General features: G+C 38.9%; 2 protein-coding genes across 2 annotated transcripts; one reads left to right on the top strand and one right to left on the bottom strand.

Annotated features, from left to right (window-relative positions):
- Nucleotides 1–1,104: 1,104 nt before the first annotated feature.
- LOC115736944 (beta-adaptin-like protein C) lies at nt 1,105–10,043 on the top strand. The gene is made up of 15 exons (XM_030668857.2): nt 1,105–1,345; nt 2,301–2,498; nt 2,701–2,814; nt 3,028–3,278; nt 5,121–5,256; nt 5,360–5,539; nt 5,621–5,713; nt 5,800–6,011; nt 6,107–6,170; nt 6,300–6,479; nt 7,281–7,373; nt 7,662–8,059; nt 8,424–8,613; nt 8,687–8,890; nt 9,519–10,043. Exons 1-15 carry the CDS (start codon nt 1,259–1,261, stop codon nt 9,816–9,818), a joined length of 2,700 nt encoding a protein of 899 aa, XP_030524717.1. The 5' UTR covers nt 1,105–1,258; the 3' UTR covers nt 9,819–10,043.
- Nucleotides 10,044–11,914: 1,871 nt separating this feature from the next.
- Nucleotides 11,915–14,248, bottom strand: LOC115737051 (UDP-glucuronate 4-epimerase 4). Its single transcript, XM_048285461.1, is given in 4 exon segments — nt 11,915–12,220; nt 12,263–13,110; nt 13,112–13,392; nt 14,203–14,248. Coding segments are annotated over 3 exon segments (618 nt in total). The 3' UTR covers nt 11,915–12,220; nt 12,263–12,819.
- Nucleotides 14,249–18,184: the final 3,936 nt, after the last annotated feature.

An 18,184-nucleotide genomic window follows, 5' to 3' on the forward strand; every position in this document is an offset into this window, starting at 1 on the left:
ATATTTTATTAACTCATGCGATATGCGTCGGGGATGATATGAAAAATTTTATTACGCTTTCGCATGCTAATAATTAATAAAGAAAAGATATAAATAGAGATGGCACATGTAGAGCGTGATATTCTGGGGCGACATATATAGCTATGAAAAAAAAATAATGATAATTCCATAAGTAAATTACAATTCAAATGATGAAATATAACCTAGTGTATATCTTGAAGACTTGAGGCAACCTCACTTGACTCCCCATGCTTGTGCAATTCTACATAGTCATGCTAGTTCAACGTCGAGCTAAACTCATCTTTAAGCACCACATATATTACTCTCACCATCCTTAACTATAATACCACCGAAGGCAGCTCTACGTGTTCTGCAGCCAACACGTACTATTTATTATTGTCAGCTTTAATTGCTATTTATCTGCACGGCTTTAAGCGCGTCACGTTAGTTTAAGGTTGCGTAAGACTTATTTATCTACCACTAAACAAGCTTATGCATAAGCGACGCGGAATCATAAGTATAGTCTATATCCAACCCGAAGTTTGGATACAAATTTTCAGTAGATGATACCTAAGTGAAGTTGGGGGTGAGAAGTGCGAAGAATTTTTCGAATTTTCCGAGATAAGAAAGGAAATCAGAAAAGTTTTCAGCATGACAACTGGGATTTGGATCGCCTAATATTGGAGTTTTCGTGACATGTTTAACATTACTCAAATCAAGCAATCCAAATAAAAATAGATGGCCAAGAATGGACCACGTCATTTGTTGAAGGGGGAGGGAAAAAATTTGGGAGGGAATTTTTTTGGGGTTTGAAAAATTTTGAATCCCAACCCTCTCTCAAATCAGGCCGTCCATTTTCATTTGAACGACCTGATTTGAGTAATGGTAAGCATGTCACGGAAATCTCAATGTTAGGTGATCCGGATCCTGACAACTGCCGCAAAAAGCGCGTTTGTTTCAAGGACGACGTTAATGTGGACTGGGCCCTTGGCCCCCCGAGCCCAAACTTGGGTCCATGTTCGGGCCGGTCAAATCGTGCAGAAAAGCACGACCCGGCCTATACCCGGTTCGGCTTTCGCATTTCTTTAGAGTCTTCGGAGCCTCCGTATGAGTTTACATGCGTTGGAAATTCTGCCATTCTTCTCTTCTCTGATTCTTCTTCTTCTTCTTCGTCCTCGCCTTCTTTCACTTCTCCTCCTCCTTGTTGTTGTTGTTGTTGTTGTTCGTGGTGAGGTCGGCCACAGAGAGAGAGAGAGAGATGAGCGGGCACGACTCCAAGTACTTCTCGACCACGAAGAAGGGTGAAATCCCCGAGCTCAAGGAGGAGCTGAATTCCCAGTACAAGGTCCCAATCTCGTCTCGCATTCTTGTTCGCCGTTGATATCTGATCTTCACTGATTCGTTTCTCTGCCTCCGCTTGCGCGGTGCTTGTCCTGCTGATTTGATTAAGGATTATGGGCTAGATCTGTCGGTTTGCACTCTCAGTGCTCGCTCGATTCCTTTGAATTATTGATCCGATCGGGCTTTGAGGTTGTTCCTGGCCTGTGCGGTTGTAGTTTTTGTTATTTCTGTGTCAGGCGTCTGTCCTTCTGATTGATCTGGGGAGAAATAGCGGGAAAATGAGTTAGGATTTGGGTCCGCACGAGCTCCGGTGAAATCTGATTTCGACTCTCGTATCGGTTGTAGTTGATTGGAGCGTTATGGAGCTCTATATAGTTAGATTTGCCTAGGATAAATCTTGATTTTCTTTTTGTTCCGTAAACTATATGCTTTTGCTCTGTAACGGACTTGTATGAATTGATCTTTAATGCACGAGAGGATCATGGGATACAGCATTTCTCTGTGTTGGCATGATAGTATCTTTAGTTTTGGTATCTAGTTGTTGTTTAGCTTCTCGTGGCCAAGACAGTTGCTTTCATAACAATATTGCACGCCGAGAACTTTGAACCTTTTGGCGCAACCGGTTATGTCAATGAGTTTTATGCAGTTAAATCCGTGACCATGTTGAGACTGGATTGAACTATGGATACCCCAGAAAGGATAATCATTTCTTTGTATGTATTTATGTTGTTGATGCAAACATACTAACTTTCCATGCTTAGTGTGCTGAGCTGGTAGATATGTTGTAGCTTAATTTCTAATCAATATCTTAGATGGGTTGTGCAGTTTCAGAAAATTCAGGCAAAAGCTTGGTTACATTTTGAAATTTGTTTCAGTATGTTAATCCTTGCGATTATCTATTTGTTGGATACTGCTTTTACTTGATAATGACATCTGTGATTCCTCACTACATTATGCAGGATAAGAGAAAAGATGCCGTGAAGAAAGTAATTGCTGCAATGACGGTGGGAAAGGATGTTTCTTCACTATTCACTGATGTTGTAAATTGTATGCAAACAGAAAACTTGGAGTTGAAAAAGCTCGTGTATCTGTATCTGATCAATTACGCGAAAAGTCAGCCTGACTTGGCAATACTTGCAGTAAATACATTCGTGAAGGTAGGCATTATGATTACTGTTCTGTATCTTTTGGCACGACCATTTTATTAGCTTTGTTCAATATCAGGAAAATGGTTTTCCAATTGTCTTCCAATCTATCCTACAATAAGTGCGAGCATTTGCATGCGCATAATAAAGTTATTCTTGCAGATTGGACAAGTTATGTTGTTTTCTGAAGCAATTTTGCTACGAATTTGTGCAGGATTCGCAGGACCCGAATCCCTTGATTCGTGCTTTGGCTGTACGGACTATGGGATGCATTCGAGTTGATAAAATAACTGAGTATCTCTGTGATCCCCTTCAGCGATGTCTTAAGGTTAATTTGAAGCCTTCACTTCAACTGTTCTTTCTTTAATATCTTGGCTAGAGAAATCTAGAATGCATGTATAAGCCGGTTATGTGGGTTATTTTCTGAGCCATCTGCCACCTCTGACTATGAATTACACCGACATTTCCATTGGTTGGTTTGCCACCTCATTGTTACTTCCTGACCTGCTGATCGTTTGCTTATGTTTGGTTTATTTGTCAGGATGATGATCCATATGTTCGTAAAACAGCGGCAATATGTGTTGCCAAACTCTATGACATTAATGCTGAATTAGTGGAAGACCGTGGTTTTCTAGAATCCCTAAAGGATCTGATCTCTGACAACAATCCAATGGTTGTGGCGAATGCTGTTGCTGCTTTGGCTGAGATTCAAGAGAATAGTAGTAGACCCATTTTTGAGATCACCAGTCACACACTCTCGAAGCTTCTTACAGCTCTAAATGAATGCACTGAGTAAGTCTGCATTTAAAGACTCTTTATATGTCATCTCTCGCTTTTTTCCTATCTTCCTTAGAAAGAGAGCTTGTACTTTAAGTATGGAGATTTACTTGTTTTTATCTGCCATGTTCATACTTCAAGGTGAAAAGCAAATGCTGAATATCATTTATGTTGGGGCAAACTTTTTGTTCTTTTTTGTCTCTTCCTGCTGGCCCTTTTACCAATGAAGTGGTGTACTGTTGGAAGTGCGCGTCTTATTATGAAATTAATGTTGGTCACTGCATAATCCAATGGCTTAGATTGTGAGTCGGTCTTAGCTTCGAAAGTTATGTTCGTTGGGAGCCGATTCATGGAGGCAAATTTGCTAATTTGTGGTGAGATATTCATTCCAATAGTAATAGATATAAAATTAAGACGCATGTATGCTGGACGAATACACAAGCATCGGGTCTCATGATACATTGGGCCTCTGCTCCTTAAAAAAAAGTGAGTAGATGCAGATATCGCCTGCAAGTGGTTTAAGCTCTCCAATGTGCCCCCCTTTCACTTTTCCAATGTGATGACAAGTACAACCTTACAATATTTTGGTTATCAAATAAGGGTATCAATTGATTGTTCTATCTGTTGGTTTTGCCATCATATGGCTTATCGATAATTTGCCACTAGCATTGGCAAAGGGCTCTATAAAAACATGTTAATTCATCATTCTTATGAGAACAAGTACGTTCTAATTGTGAAAAATGCAGGGATCAAATCTTGGAATCCATGTTTTGTGCTTGAATGTCTTCTCACCTCAGTTCGCATGACTGATTATGAGTGTGAGAGTATTGTGCAGACCATCTTGTGTCGCCTTTGTTTCATGAGCATGTAATGATGGTAATAGAACTGGAATGAGTGGAAATTTATAGACTGACAGTCAAGCAATAAGGTTTGAATGGATTTGCAAGAACTTGGCTTGGAATGCGAACATTTATATATTTGTGAGTGCATACATAGGACTTGCTAGCTGTCTGTTGCTTTTTGCTGCTTTGGCAGTAATTTTGATATGTCAATACCATCTTACGCCATGGGGTTTATTTTTCTCTATACTTTTAGTGTTCTTTTAGTATAGAAAGTTAGAGTTGAATTTTTTTTTTTTTTTATAAAAAAAACCCCAGAATGAATTGAATTTTAGGCGCAAGAAGACCTTTAGACTCTCCACACCACCAAATGCATGCAATGCCATGTGTGAGCCTCTCATCGAGGCTTTGGTTTGTGTCTTTCGTCCATATGGGTTTACGCATGGTTTATCTACCTAAGATGGCTTAATTACTCGTCATAAAAAAAGAGAGAAAGAAAGAGAAACGATACAGCATTTTTCTATTTGGTGCATGTCCTTGCAATTGATCATTCACCAGTGGATCAATGTGATGTCTCCATTGCAAATTCTGTTTAACATGATGGATGGAACTGCAAATTGTAAACGTGGTTAAGTCTGCTGTTCTTTCGGATGTTGGTTTGTACAAGTTATGCTTTCAAGTGTGCATCAGTGATGGGTGCTATGGCAACAGGATGTTGGTTTGTCAAGTTCTGCTTTCAAGTGTGCATCAGTGATGGGTGCTATGGCAACACTGTTAATTTGAAAACTTTGAAAAGCATAGTGACAGGATTACATTTTGCATTAGAGCACATTAGAAGCCTTTGAAAACTATAGCAACCAAAAGCTGGTTTCCGCCTAAATGTGTAATGGACCTGTGACAGGGCTTCTGATCAGGTTTAAGCATATACCCGTGTTCAGAGTAGCTAGCTAATATATTCACATGCTACACGTTAATGACGCTATGTCTGTTTTCCTACATTGACTACGCACTTGTTTAGATGGGGTCAAGTTTTCATATTAGATGCCCTCTCCAAGTACAAAGCTGCTGATGCTCGGGAAGCTGAGAATATAGTGGAGAGAGTCACTCCGAGATTACAGCATGCAAATTGTGCTGTTGTACTTTCAGCTGTTAAGGTATCTGTACTAGTTATCATCGTTGTCACTGTGTCATTCCTGGTGCAGTACCTAAGCTATATTCTTTAGTTTCTAATAACCTTTTTCCTTACTATTCTTTTAGATGATCCTCCAACAAATGGAACTGATTACTAGTACGGACGTGGTTCGGAATCTGTGCAAAAAGATGGCACCTCCTCTTGTTACGTTACTCTCTGCAGAACCAGAGATACAGTATGTTGCATTAAGAAATATTAACCTTATTGTCCAAAGACGGCCTACTATTCTTGCCCATGAAATTAAGGTTGGTTCATTTAGTCTTGCCAACTCAAAGTGACCATTATGAGTGAGAAATGCATGCTTATTGATCTCTCATCATTGCCAGGTGTTTTTCTGCAAGTACAATGACCCGATATATGTGAAGATGGAGAAGTTAGAAATCATGATAAAGCTTGCTTCGGACAGAAATATTGACCAGGCATGGGGACTGAAGACCGTCTGTTGATTTTGCTTGTTTACTCCAAATGGTTAATTTTATACTCTCTTAATAACTAAATGTTGCAGGTTCTGCTGGAGTTCAAGGAGTATGCTACTGAAGTAGATGTTGATTTTGTTAGAAAGGCAGTGCGTGCTATTGGTCGCTGTGCGATCAAGTTGGAGAGAGCAGCAGAGCGATGCATCAGTGTTTTGCTGGAGCTGATTAAGATTAAAGTCAATTATGTGGTTCAAGAAGCTATTATAGTTATTAAAGACATATTCAGAAGATACCCTAACACGTTAGTCTCAATATCTATAATTTTTGGAGTATGTGAACTGGAAAGCAGTTCCATTCGTCTCTTAATTCAGTTTTCAACTTTTGTATGTTCTGCAGCTATGAGTCCATCATTGCTACCCTATGCGAGAGCTTAGACACACTCGATGAGCCAGAGGCCAAGGTACTCTTTAATGTGTCATTACTCTTTTAGTGTATTGACCTATTACATGGACATTGTATATTAAGCTTCTTCGATTCATTCTGCTCAAACTTAACTGCCTTGTGCCTCTCTCCTTTTTTCACTTCGCAGGCGTCGATGATTTGGATTATTGGTGAATATGCAGAAAGAATTGACAATGCTGATGAACTGCTAGAGAGCTTTTTGGAGAGTTTTCCTGAAGAGCCTTCACAAGTCCAGTTGCAATTATTGACAGCGACTGTCAAATTATTTTTGAAGAAGCCAACTGAAGGCCCGCAGCAAATGATCCAGGTTTAACCTCCTTCATATGGACATGTATTGATATGTCTGCTTGTTGTCGGTTCGTTTGTTTTGTTTGCCAAATTTTTCATAGAGTATTTAAGATGCTGCCTGTGGTTGTTCCTTATGCATTTTGAGCTCGTCATTGCTGTTCGGTAACCTTTTTTTAGCACTCCCCCTCTATTGAAAGCTGAACCTGCTATGTGACATACAAGTTGTGGACGTAGTTGCATTGACAATATAACCAAGGAACAAAAAGAGTGATATACGAAATAAATATAGCGAGTGTTGAAATGCGAACTCACATATTCTTTGATACCATGTTAGGCACGGGGCCTAACCTCTTTTTTTAAGCTTGTTGGACAAACAATTGCTTATTGGGAAACTTCCTTGTTCGAATCTCTCCAATGTCGTCATTTACCTCTCCATCCATTATCAGCTGCCATGATTTTATACCAAATCTATGTGAGAAGAACTTTCAAAGCATTTACTTATCCAATTTATGCCTTCATATTGCAACTTAAGCTTTGAGTGAGTTGGCGGGTCCAACAATTCTATGACTGAATTATCCAAGTCTGCTTTGTCATACAGAAGTTCCTTATTTAACATGTGGGAGGTTCGGCATATTCTTTGCATAGCAACTCAAAATGCAAAAAAGAGATTTTAATTCATGCTGGTTGAGTTGTTTCTTTGCTATTGAAAATGGTGATACCTATTAATCTGTCTGTTACTTCCGAGAAGCTCTGTATAGTCTGTGCAGTTCATCTAGCAGCAAATTCACATTTCTACGGCACGTCTTCTTGTGCTTCACAGGTTGTTCTGAATAATGCCACTATAGAGACGGATAATCCTGATCTACGTGATCGTGCGTACATTTACTGGCGACTTTTATCGACTGACCCTGAGGTATGCTTTTGCTGTACGTTTTACTGCTTCTAGAATTTATATATGATACATTGGTATACGCATTTTCTGCAATTGGGTTGTTGATGGTTTTAAGAAGGATGGTGTCTCCATGTTAAATGGCTCCTCTCTTTCTTTTCCGGCGCCAAATAAATCTTACTTTTCTCTTTCATGTTTGTTAGACCTTTGATAGCCATATCACCCCCTTTGTGCCTGGAATATGTGCACTATCGCCTTTCTTAATATACCGTCAAAACTTTTCACATTTATATGCTGAATTGATTTCCTCAGGCAGCTAAAGATGTCGTGTTAGCTGAGAAACCAGTGATCACTGATGATTCCAACCAACTCGATCCTTCTCTGCTTGATGAACTTCTCGCAAACATTGCTACATTGTCCTCCGTGTATCACAAGCCTCCAGATGCTTTTGTTACCCGTGTCAAGACAACAGTCCAGAGAACAGAGGACGATGACTATCCTGATGGAAGTGAATCAGGATATGCTGAATCATCTTCCCATGTAGCTGATGGGGTTACGTCACCGCAGGCCAGTTCAAGCAGTGTTCCAGCTGCTGCAAGGCAAGCTGATCCTGCCCCAGCCCCAGCTCCAGTACCGGATTTACTTGGTGACTTGATAGGCCTGGATAACAGTGCCATTGTCCCGGTTGACCAGCCTTCTGAACCTGCAGGGTGAGCCTTTGAAAATGCACCTCTTTATGTCTACCAACAGGATGGCAAAACAAATTGGAACAAGGATATATGCAAATATGTGTATAATTATTCATACTTGCTGTCCTTTTGAACTGTATAGTGCTGTTTTGACTTTTGAATTCTTGAGTATTTAAACATCAGTAAATGACTACCCACGCTAGATTCTCGAGATTCATGGACTGTCTCGCGAAGATCTTCGATCCGAACCTTCGCAGCTACTCTCTCTTAGGCTTAGAGGATGAACCACGCCTTCTATTCTATGTGTGACTGGGCACTTTCATGCTGAGACTTACTGTCATGTTCTCCAAAGATACTTAATGGATCTTCTCATTGTGTATTCCAGGCCTCCTCTCCCAGTAGTGTTGCCAGCTTCGACTGGTCAAGGTCTGCAAATTAGTGCCCAGCTGACACGGCGAGATGGTCAAATATTTTATAGTTTGTTGTTTGAGAACAACTCACAAGTTGCTCTGGATGGATTCATGATTCAGTTCAACAAGAATTCATTTGGTCTTGCAGCTGCTGGACCCTTGCAGGTACTGAACAGTTAGTTATTGTTGGATCAATTTATGAGCATCTTGTATTACGAAACAATGTACCCTCTTGCAGGTTCCACAATTGCAACCAGGAGCATCGGCAGGGACTCTTCTGCCTATGGTTTTATTTCAGAACCTGTCCACTGGTCCTCCAAACTCGCTTTTGCAGGTGGCTGTGAAAAATAACCAACAGCCAGTGTGGTACTTTAATGATAAAATTCCATTGATAGCGTTTTTTACTGAAGATGGGAAAATGGAACGCACAAGTTTCCTCGAGGTAAATTCTTTTCCCATATCCTTTTTGTTTAAGTGCAATGAGATTATTGAATCCTCAGCTTCGAGGTCCAAAGGCAGAACCCTCTCTTCATCAGTTGTTAGGCTTTTTTGGCTCTTGTGGTCCCTCTCACCTGTCAATTTTACCGACAAGGGGAGAAATAAAATTATGGATTGCTTTTGCTCGCATGCATTGGGGTCACATGGTCCTGTTGTAGATTTTCTATATATATATATATTCCTTTTCTGGGGTTTTCATGTTATCACATCAGCAACGCAGAGAATTTTGGTATTTGGCCATTTACCACAACTATCGAGCATATGCAAATTTGCAGTTATCTATATGTCTGCTTGCCTGAATGTGTATGTACTCTTCTTGATATGGTGCATATTTTTCTTCTAAAATACTTTATATAGTGTCCTTGCGAAAATAGCAAGAAAATTGATGAGTCATGGTGACGTCAGTACTGAAACTTCTGTGGAAACTATATATTCAGGACATGCTGAAGAAAGTCTTGTGTTTCTAGCAACTAGTTTTTGAAAAGGCAAACTTGTTAATAGCAAACCTTGTATCTATAGTCTCGGTTGCAATCTGGTCATCCTTACATCAATGCTACGTTATTGCTATGCAGACATGGAGGTCCCTTCCCGATTCTAACGAGGTCTCGAAGGATTTCCCTGGTGCTGTGGTGAGCAATGTTGAAATGACTCTCGATCGAATGGCTGCCTCAAACTTATTCTTCATCGCAAAACGCAAGCATGCGAACCAGGATGTGTTCTACTTCTCCGCTGCGATACCACGGGGTGTCCCTTTCTTGATTGAGCTCACTCTGGTCGTTGGAGTACCAGGCGTCAAGTGTGCGATTAAAACGCCAAGTCCCGAGATGGCGCCTCTTTTCTTTGAAGCCCTGGAGACAATTCTGAAGATCTGATGCAACCCCTTCCCCCAAGAAGCTTTCTTTCTACATAATTGGTTTCTGCTTCTTTTGATCAGTGTTGTAAATTCGTAATGGCTTACATGATTTTGGTAATTTGTGTGGTTCATTTTTCAAGTCCGGCCAAACACTTGATTTTAATTGTACCCATTGAGATCGTTTGGCTAACATTATTTTGCTGGAGATTCCACTTCGATTGTGCTTCAAAATGTTAACCTTCAATTGTTGCGTTTAGAAATGGTTATGAGATTGTAAACTGCTGATGCCGCCGAGAAAGAGTCATCATGCTTCGAATAAGTAGGGTCGCTTTTATGTGCTCTTCATTTGGATTTTGTTTCTTTATACTTGTGTCGTATGCAGCAATTCTGCTTCTTGATTGATTAGATCGTCTGGCCTTTGCCTTGAGACTATAAAATCAAGGGATAATGACATAAATAGCCTTTGAACTTTTGCCCAATGTGCAATGTAGTTATTGCACTTTTAATTTATTCAATGCGGTCTCTAAATTTGAGTTCATTTTGTAATATGATTTATGTACTTTTAATTTGTTCGATGTGATTTTCGAATTTTTGGTAGGTGTTTATATATATATTTTTGGTAAGTTGGTAGGTGTTTATATTTAGTCTCTGAGCAATATAAAAATGTTCAATATTATCCTTAAATTTAAATTAACTATATTAAACATTTTTATGTAGTTAAGCGACTAAATTGAACATGTACCAAAAGTTTATGAATCACATTGAATAAAGTAAAAGTTCAGAAATCATATTGTACATTATGATGCAGATCATGGATCACATGGAATAAATTAAAAACTCACGGATCACATTGTATATTAAGTCAAAGTTGAGAGACTATTGATGTCATTTTTCTTAAAATTAAAGATGCATTCAACTCAATTACCTGAGTTTGCGAAGGACGAAGACGTTGCAAAGACTAGTGGATTCAAATCACTTGGATTCGTTCTGATCCATAATTCCCCCGCATTTGATGCTAATTACGTCGATGGCGCATCTTAATGAAGTGACTGATGCCTTGTAATTTTTAACCGGCTTTTATCTAGAGGACAAATTTCGTCCTTCTTTTTATTATGCTCGACCCCTCTTTGAAGGATTGCTAAAGTATGTCTGTTTATTACATTTAAAGTTATAAATTACTTTTTGCATTCCCGTCAAAATTCGGATCCCATGAAAAATATTTCATATGTTCTAAGTGTCAAGTAATTAATTGCTGTGAAGGTCCTAGAGTTTGGAATTTTTCTTAAAATAAAAGGAAAAGTGCGCGATGTGCAAGATTTTGATTAAACGAAAAATAGAAGTAATTGCCAATTCAGTCTGTAAAGTTAGTTTTTGGAGGATGTTGATGTTATGAATAGTGGAATTCTAGATGATGTTTGTGGATGACAATGGACAACCAGTTACAACTCAATGAGCATGCTATCATATTTGGCATTCTCATCGGCCAAATGGAATACTATATATCAATTCAGCTCTAAAATTTTCAAATTTGTTGATATAGTCATTAACCTTTTCACTAAGTTTCAATATAATCCTTCCGCCTAATTACGTTTCAAATTATTGATGTGGCATTGCCGACCATTTTACGTGACAAGCTAAATTGATGTTGATGTTGTTGTTTTTGTCCCGTGAGCTATCCCGCGCCAAAACCCCTTTAAATATTAATTTTTGGGTAAAATGCTACACGATTCATGTAAAAATAGGTGTTTGTCATATCACTCATTAGGTTACTACATGGCAATCATCGTTTCCAGCTTTTCCAATGATAAGATAAATCTCTTGACACAAATTTAAATAAGTTTATAGGATATAAATGTTGTTTAAGATAGATGTAACAAGAGAAAACCTTTTAGAAGTGTTTCTAGAGCAGAAATCCATTTGACAACGTGACTTCTCGAGCAGAAATAATCCGTTTGGTTACGCAACTTCATTTTTTTACTCATGAAGGCACTTGAATAAGTAAAAATTTTTTTTACTTCTATCTAGAAAAATCGACTTCTAGCCAGAAATTAATTTCTAGAGTTGAAGTGTCGCCATGCATAACAAAGTCTATACACAAGGTAGATTAGTGATCACGATGAAATCAACAATAGGAGACATCGTTGGGAACACGTGAAGGAAAGATCACGCATTCTCAGCATAGCATCAAAATCATCATTTTAAGAACCCATGGAGTAAGTTCTGCCAAAGAATGAAGGGCGGAGCATTGAACATCCATCCAAGGTCTAAGCACAATCTTCAAACTCGATGCCAAAGCTCCAGAGCGCACTGCGCGACAATGGAAAAAGATCAAAGACAACCAAACGAAAAGACAGTACTTCTGGTCTCGTGTCTTTATCAGAAGAAAATGTGCATATAAATTCTGCTATCAACCTTTTGTTCCTAAGCAGCAATGGCACAGTCACAGGGTTGCAACACAAGCACTTCGAACAATCTTTCCTGTTCTCAGATTCCACAGCTTCCCACCACCCATGTCGAGCATGAAACCAAATACGACTTATATCACGATATTGCTTCATACTACCCCACAAACAATCTTCATGATGCAGATTCCCTTAACCATGGTTCACAAAGTAGAAAATTGACTATCTTATTGCAATTGGGAGGGAATAACTTGAGATTAATAAAAGGGGTCAAATAAAAACCAAATTGATGTAATTGATCATCCATGAACTGTAAAATTTCTTATCTGCTATCGTGTCCTGAGAAGAAGAAAGAAGGATGTCAATATCATGGTTCAACACTTCTAAACTTCAACTGAAACAGCTCCGAATCCTCCACAAACAGTCATCAGCGTCTCAAAATGTCACCAAAGGTCTCCTCATTGTAGAACGTGCTATTGATCACAGTGCAAAACTCAAGGCCAAAATATCAATCAAAATGTGAACTCACACCAGTTATAAGATCACCAAAAAAATGTCAATCTATTGGCCAAACCCATACAAAGGACAACCGTGATTAAGCGCAAAACTGGGGAGATTTCACGAGGAATACTTCTTCAAACCCCAATGGTACTCGAGGTACCACTTCACAAACTTCTTCGGTCCGGTTTCGAAATCCGTGGTAGGCTTATAGCCAAGTTCCCTCCGAGCCAAACGTATATTCGCATGTTTAAACTTCACATCCCCATTTCTAGGCATTGGCAACAACTTCTTCTTGGCCTTCACCTTTAAAAGCTTCTCCAATATGCTCACAAGTTTCGTCACCAGCACTGGCGAAGTATTCCCCAAATTAAAAACCCGCAACTGCACGGAACCTTCCTTGGTCCCCCCCACTTCCGGTACTCTTCTCTGCTGTATCCAAAGTCGCCAAACAACCCTCAACAACATCATCAATGTAAGTAAAGTCCCTAGCTACAGAACTATGCTGAGGCCCTTCAAAGATCTCAATCCGCTTCCTTTGCAATGTATGTTGAGTGAAAAAGTAATAAGCCACGTCCGTCCGACCCCACGGGCCATAGACTGTGAAGAACCGCAAACCAGTGATCGACAGGCCATAGAAGTGATTGTAAGCATGAGCAATTTCCTCACCAGTAAATGAGAAGTTGTTGACACCTAAATTTTGAGCATAGAAAATTAGCGACAGATCTCGCTCCCTAAAAAAAAAATCATTTAAATTGCATATGGATATTAGGAGCATCTGCAATAATAGTCTACTAGGTTCATATGGATGCATTGGACCGACGATGGGCGAGGTAAAAGGAATTGGACTGAGTGCACGGAGAAAGACAATTTGGAAAAGTCTATTATTTTCTTAACGGCCTAAATTTTTGATAGAAAATCTCCACAATATATTGTTTCGATTTTTTTCGTCACATAGGCGTGGTTCTTGGGGGATTGAATCAACAGAAGCCGATTTCCTTGGTTGTGAGAAAAAGGAGAAAAAAGAAGAAGAAGATGAGCACATACGGTTAAAGATATTCACGCGTCCATATCTGCAGAGGGGAACGAAAGAGAAGATTCTGGCTTGATTTGGTGGTTTGAAAAGTGGGTAAAATAACAAAGAATGGAGATTTCAATTCTCGCATCGCTTAGAAAGGGCACATGCACGTAATCTATAAAAGGGAGAGGCTTCGTTGAAAAGAGGGGGTCGTCCAGGAGGTCACAAGAGAGAACTGACGCAAAGAGAGAGAGAGAGAGAGAGCTTTTAGCACACGATTGATGCTCTGAGCAATAGTGAGAAAGGAAGGCTTTTGTTTTTTTCTCATCTCGGTGCATATGTCCCCATCACAGAGACATCCGAGGGAAAGCCATAGGTTCTCTGATACATGGCTAAAAAGTGAGAGGGTGAGGGATTACTGCAAGCACAAAGAGACAAAAAGACCTTCCATTTTTTCTTTTGCTTGGCACACACAAGGTCCATACGTCCAGAGAGTAGAGAATCATCCACCACGCGTCCTCTGATGCCCATGTAGCGCCATTCCTTTGAGCGTCGTCAAACACCACTCAGCCGCGCCAACATCGCCAAACTAGCTGCAGTCATACGGCCGCCATTGCAAGTCGCGAGCTGTTCTTGTCCCGATCCCACCTGAGCCGTCAATTTCCATCTATGCGTCCATCCCGAGCTGTGCCGATCCGCTCGTTCAAATGACAAACAAAACAAATCTGAAATATTTCAGATTAGGTGCAATTTCAATTTGCTCAGATTTTTTTATTGTTGTTATGAATTTTTGGATGATATTTCGATTAGGCAAGATTTTATCTGTTGATATCGCAATATATGATAGTTGCCTATTCGAATTTTTCGATATCTTCGGCATATTTTTAAATTAGAAAACCAATTCGAATTAAGGGGTGATTCCCCGCCAACAAAGTGCAAATTCGAACTAATCTCGACCCCGAGATTTGTCTCGATGAGACGGGGATCGAGATATTTAATCTTAACCACCGGATTTGATTCCTCGATCCAATTCCTTATCTGATTCCGGTCTGAAGATATTTTCAAAAAAGATCATGCATTATCTGTTTAGTGATTTGGTTTGTTATGTAAAAAAAAAAAATCCATTCAAAATACCAAAAATATCTCATTCATGTAGATTGCATATAGTTTAGAACATTCCATTCATGTAGGCTGAATATTTTATTTCACATATGCATTTCATATAGACCTAGTCGAATGACCGTTATGTCATTTTCCTACCGCATTGATTAACCATATAGTTTTGCTATGTCATTAAAATCCGTCATATCATATAGTCCGGCATATCATTTTGTCATATTATTTTATTACACGTCGTATTATTCGTCATGTCATAAACTTGATAAGTCATTGATGCCATGTCGCATTCATATGTCGTTTATAATAAGGCTCGTTCATTTTAAATTAGCAGATTAGTCTAGTCTAATATAACATGTCATTTAGATTAAATTCATGTCATTTTTATTTTTTATTTTTGCATAACATGTAGATTAGAATTCATGTTGTTTTGCATGTCTTTAAGATTCAAAAACTTAAAAAAATTTCGTCATGCATTCATGTCATATTCGTCACTTACCATGTCATTAGACTAATTGTATTCGCATAATACACTTACATTCATTCATTGCATCATTCACTTAAATAAAAAAAATATAAAAAAATAATTACGCCTTTGGAACTTTAAATCACAATCCTCAAAAGTTGCCGACTCGGATAATTTTCATAGAAATGAAAGGTGCCGAAAGGGCGTTAATAGAAATATTAGCGTAACCAAGTTCCCGAACTCAATGAATCTCTGGTTCGTAAAAATAAAGCATTTCTCCCGGTACTTTATTTATGTATCTAATCAGCCTACCGTGAATTGATTAGTGGCGACTCCAAGTTAAATCATTTGCGTGTTAAATAGTGAACCGTAAGTTGCGATTTGGAATGGACTTGGGAGAGTCTGAGTTAAGTTAATTAGATAATTAGCTTGATAATCCATTAACCTAGAAATCTGATTTTTAGGTCGCGAGTGATGAATGACTTTTCGAAATTCGGTAAGTGGGCAGCAAGGTCATTAAGTCCAAGATTCGGTAAGTGGTCACAATTCGGAAACTTTCTGAAAATCGTAGAAGGTCAACAATGGAAGATTGCAGGCATAAAGAGGGCCATGGAATGGCGAAGTTAGCCACGTCAATGGGAAGTTACAAGCAGAAAACGAAAGTAATGGGCACGAACAGATCATGGAAGGTTATTCAAAACAATTCAAATTCAAAGTCATTATGGCAATTGAAGATCAAGCAATGAAGAATATGGACAAAAAGGGGTAGTTATTGAAGGTGCCAAGATTAAAGACAAAAAGATAACCGTCGAGCGATTCTGAGGACGAAATGAGATACAAATATCAAGAAGAAAGAAGGGAAATGCAGATGAACACACATCCAAAAATACTCAATTTCGTCTGCAGTTTAACTTTTGTCGTACTTTAAGTTTCTTGCACTTTCAATTCTAGTAACCAAGTTTATTTCCTAGTCATGTACTGCTTTCTTAAGAGTATCGTAACTTAACTCGGACCTTTGTTGATCTCAAGTCCACTTTCAATCCATCTATTTCTAACCCATTTCCTCACTTTCTCTTTGTGATCTGTTTTTCATCAGATACCTCCTCAAGAATTGAACCATAGAACTTTCTTAATAAAAACTGAAGAACGAATTTCGACGAAAGATTTTTTTTGTTGCAAAACGAGCGAACATGAGGGATCGTCTTCGACTGGGACATTGACGGAGCTTCGAATCAAAAGACTGAATTTTTCGGTCGTCGGTCGTGCTGAAACAAACGGGTTTTCGTGGGAATCGTCAAATGCACGATCGCTTGATGCGAGTTGCGAAGGAGCAACTAGGGGAGTGGAGTGCGTCTCTGCGCGTGACTGGCTCCGATTTGGTCGTGTGAGCTCATGTTGCGACGCAAACCAGGAGCAATTCTTGCAGTGGGAAGGCGACCATGGAGGGGCAATCAGCAATGGAACGGTTGAGGACGGATTGACCCACGATTTTTTTTTTTTTGGAAATTTGACTCCTAAGAAACGAAAGAGGAGGAAGTTGCCAGGCCTTTAAAAGGCGCATCTGCCCACATTGACCCTGCGTGTTTAATTTTTCTCCTAAAATGCTCCAAAAAAATGTATTTACATTTGGATTGAATGTCACAAAACTCAACTGCCATTTAAGCTAACATTTCATGGGTCAATCAATATCGATTTCACATTTTTATTAAGCCAAACTACGGCGTGAAAACAATATTGAAGGGCTGCACCATTAGATGAGATACGTGTGTATTTACGGATAGCTTATGATACGCACACCTTTACACATTGTCCTACATTTGCCGATCACACATCAGGGCCTAATAGATTTATTCATTAGTTAACCATATTCGACAAGCATAGCACACTGCAACCGCAAGTTGGGTTTCGAATTCTTCCTTAATAAAGAGGTTACATTTGGTTGTTCGGATTTTTAGTCAAGATAAGACTGGATATGATATAATAAGAAATTCAAGAATTTTGTCATATCCTATCTCTTGTTTTGTGAAGTGCGGGCTCCTCTACTATTTTAGCAATCGACTTATCTAAAAGTGATTATGTGAACGATTGGCATCTCTTTTGCAGGTCTTCTCTCTCGATCTATAGTTAAATTTAGATTTGGATGCTCTTCTACTCCGAACTAGAAAGAGATCTGAAATTTGCGAGATGTTTTCAGTACTTTTTCAACTTGTTGGCGTTGTTGTTGTCGTCTCTATACAGAGGTGATGTTGGAAATGCTGAACCTAGGCAAAACCATAGCTACTGGAAAGGAAAATCTTGACGCGTACTCATCACCGACAACGATCCGATATTCGATGATCAAGCCACTAGTTGTGTTTTGATGCTGTGATGAAACCGTTTTTGCGGAATGAGCGAATTAGGCAGTATCAAATTGATTTATATTTCATATTTACTTGCTCTGTTTTATTTGTATTTTATCGTGAAATTATGTACCTACTTTTTCAAGTGGAAGGAAAATTTTTCTTCCGACCAAAATTAAAAAAAGAAGAAGATAATAATCAAATGCTATTTCTTTTTCCATTTTCTACAATAGTGTGATGGCGGAGACATTTTTTTCCCCAAAAGAAGAAAAAAAAAGGGAAAAAGCCACCAAAAACTCTAAACTATGCTTGTTGTGACACATTTACCCCAAACTTTTCTTTGTGACACAAAAAACCCTAAACTTGTATGCATGTGACACATTTACTCCAAACTTGTGCTCGTGTGACACATTTACCCCAAACTTTTTGTTGTGACACTAAAAACTCCAAACTTATATTCGTGTGACACATTTACCTCAAAGTTTTGAGGTAAATGTGTCACACGAATATAAGTTTAGGATTTTTTATGTCACAAAAAAATATTTT

Source organism: Rhodamnia argentea, chromosome 9 (assembly GCF_020921035.1).
Source record: "Rhodamnia argentea isolate NSW1041297 chromosome 9, ASM2092103v1, whole genome shotgun sequence".
In the NCBI taxonomy this organism is placed as follows: domain Eukaryota; kingdom Viridiplantae; phylum Streptophyta; class Magnoliopsida; order Myrtales; family Myrtaceae; genus Rhodamnia; species Rhodamnia argentea.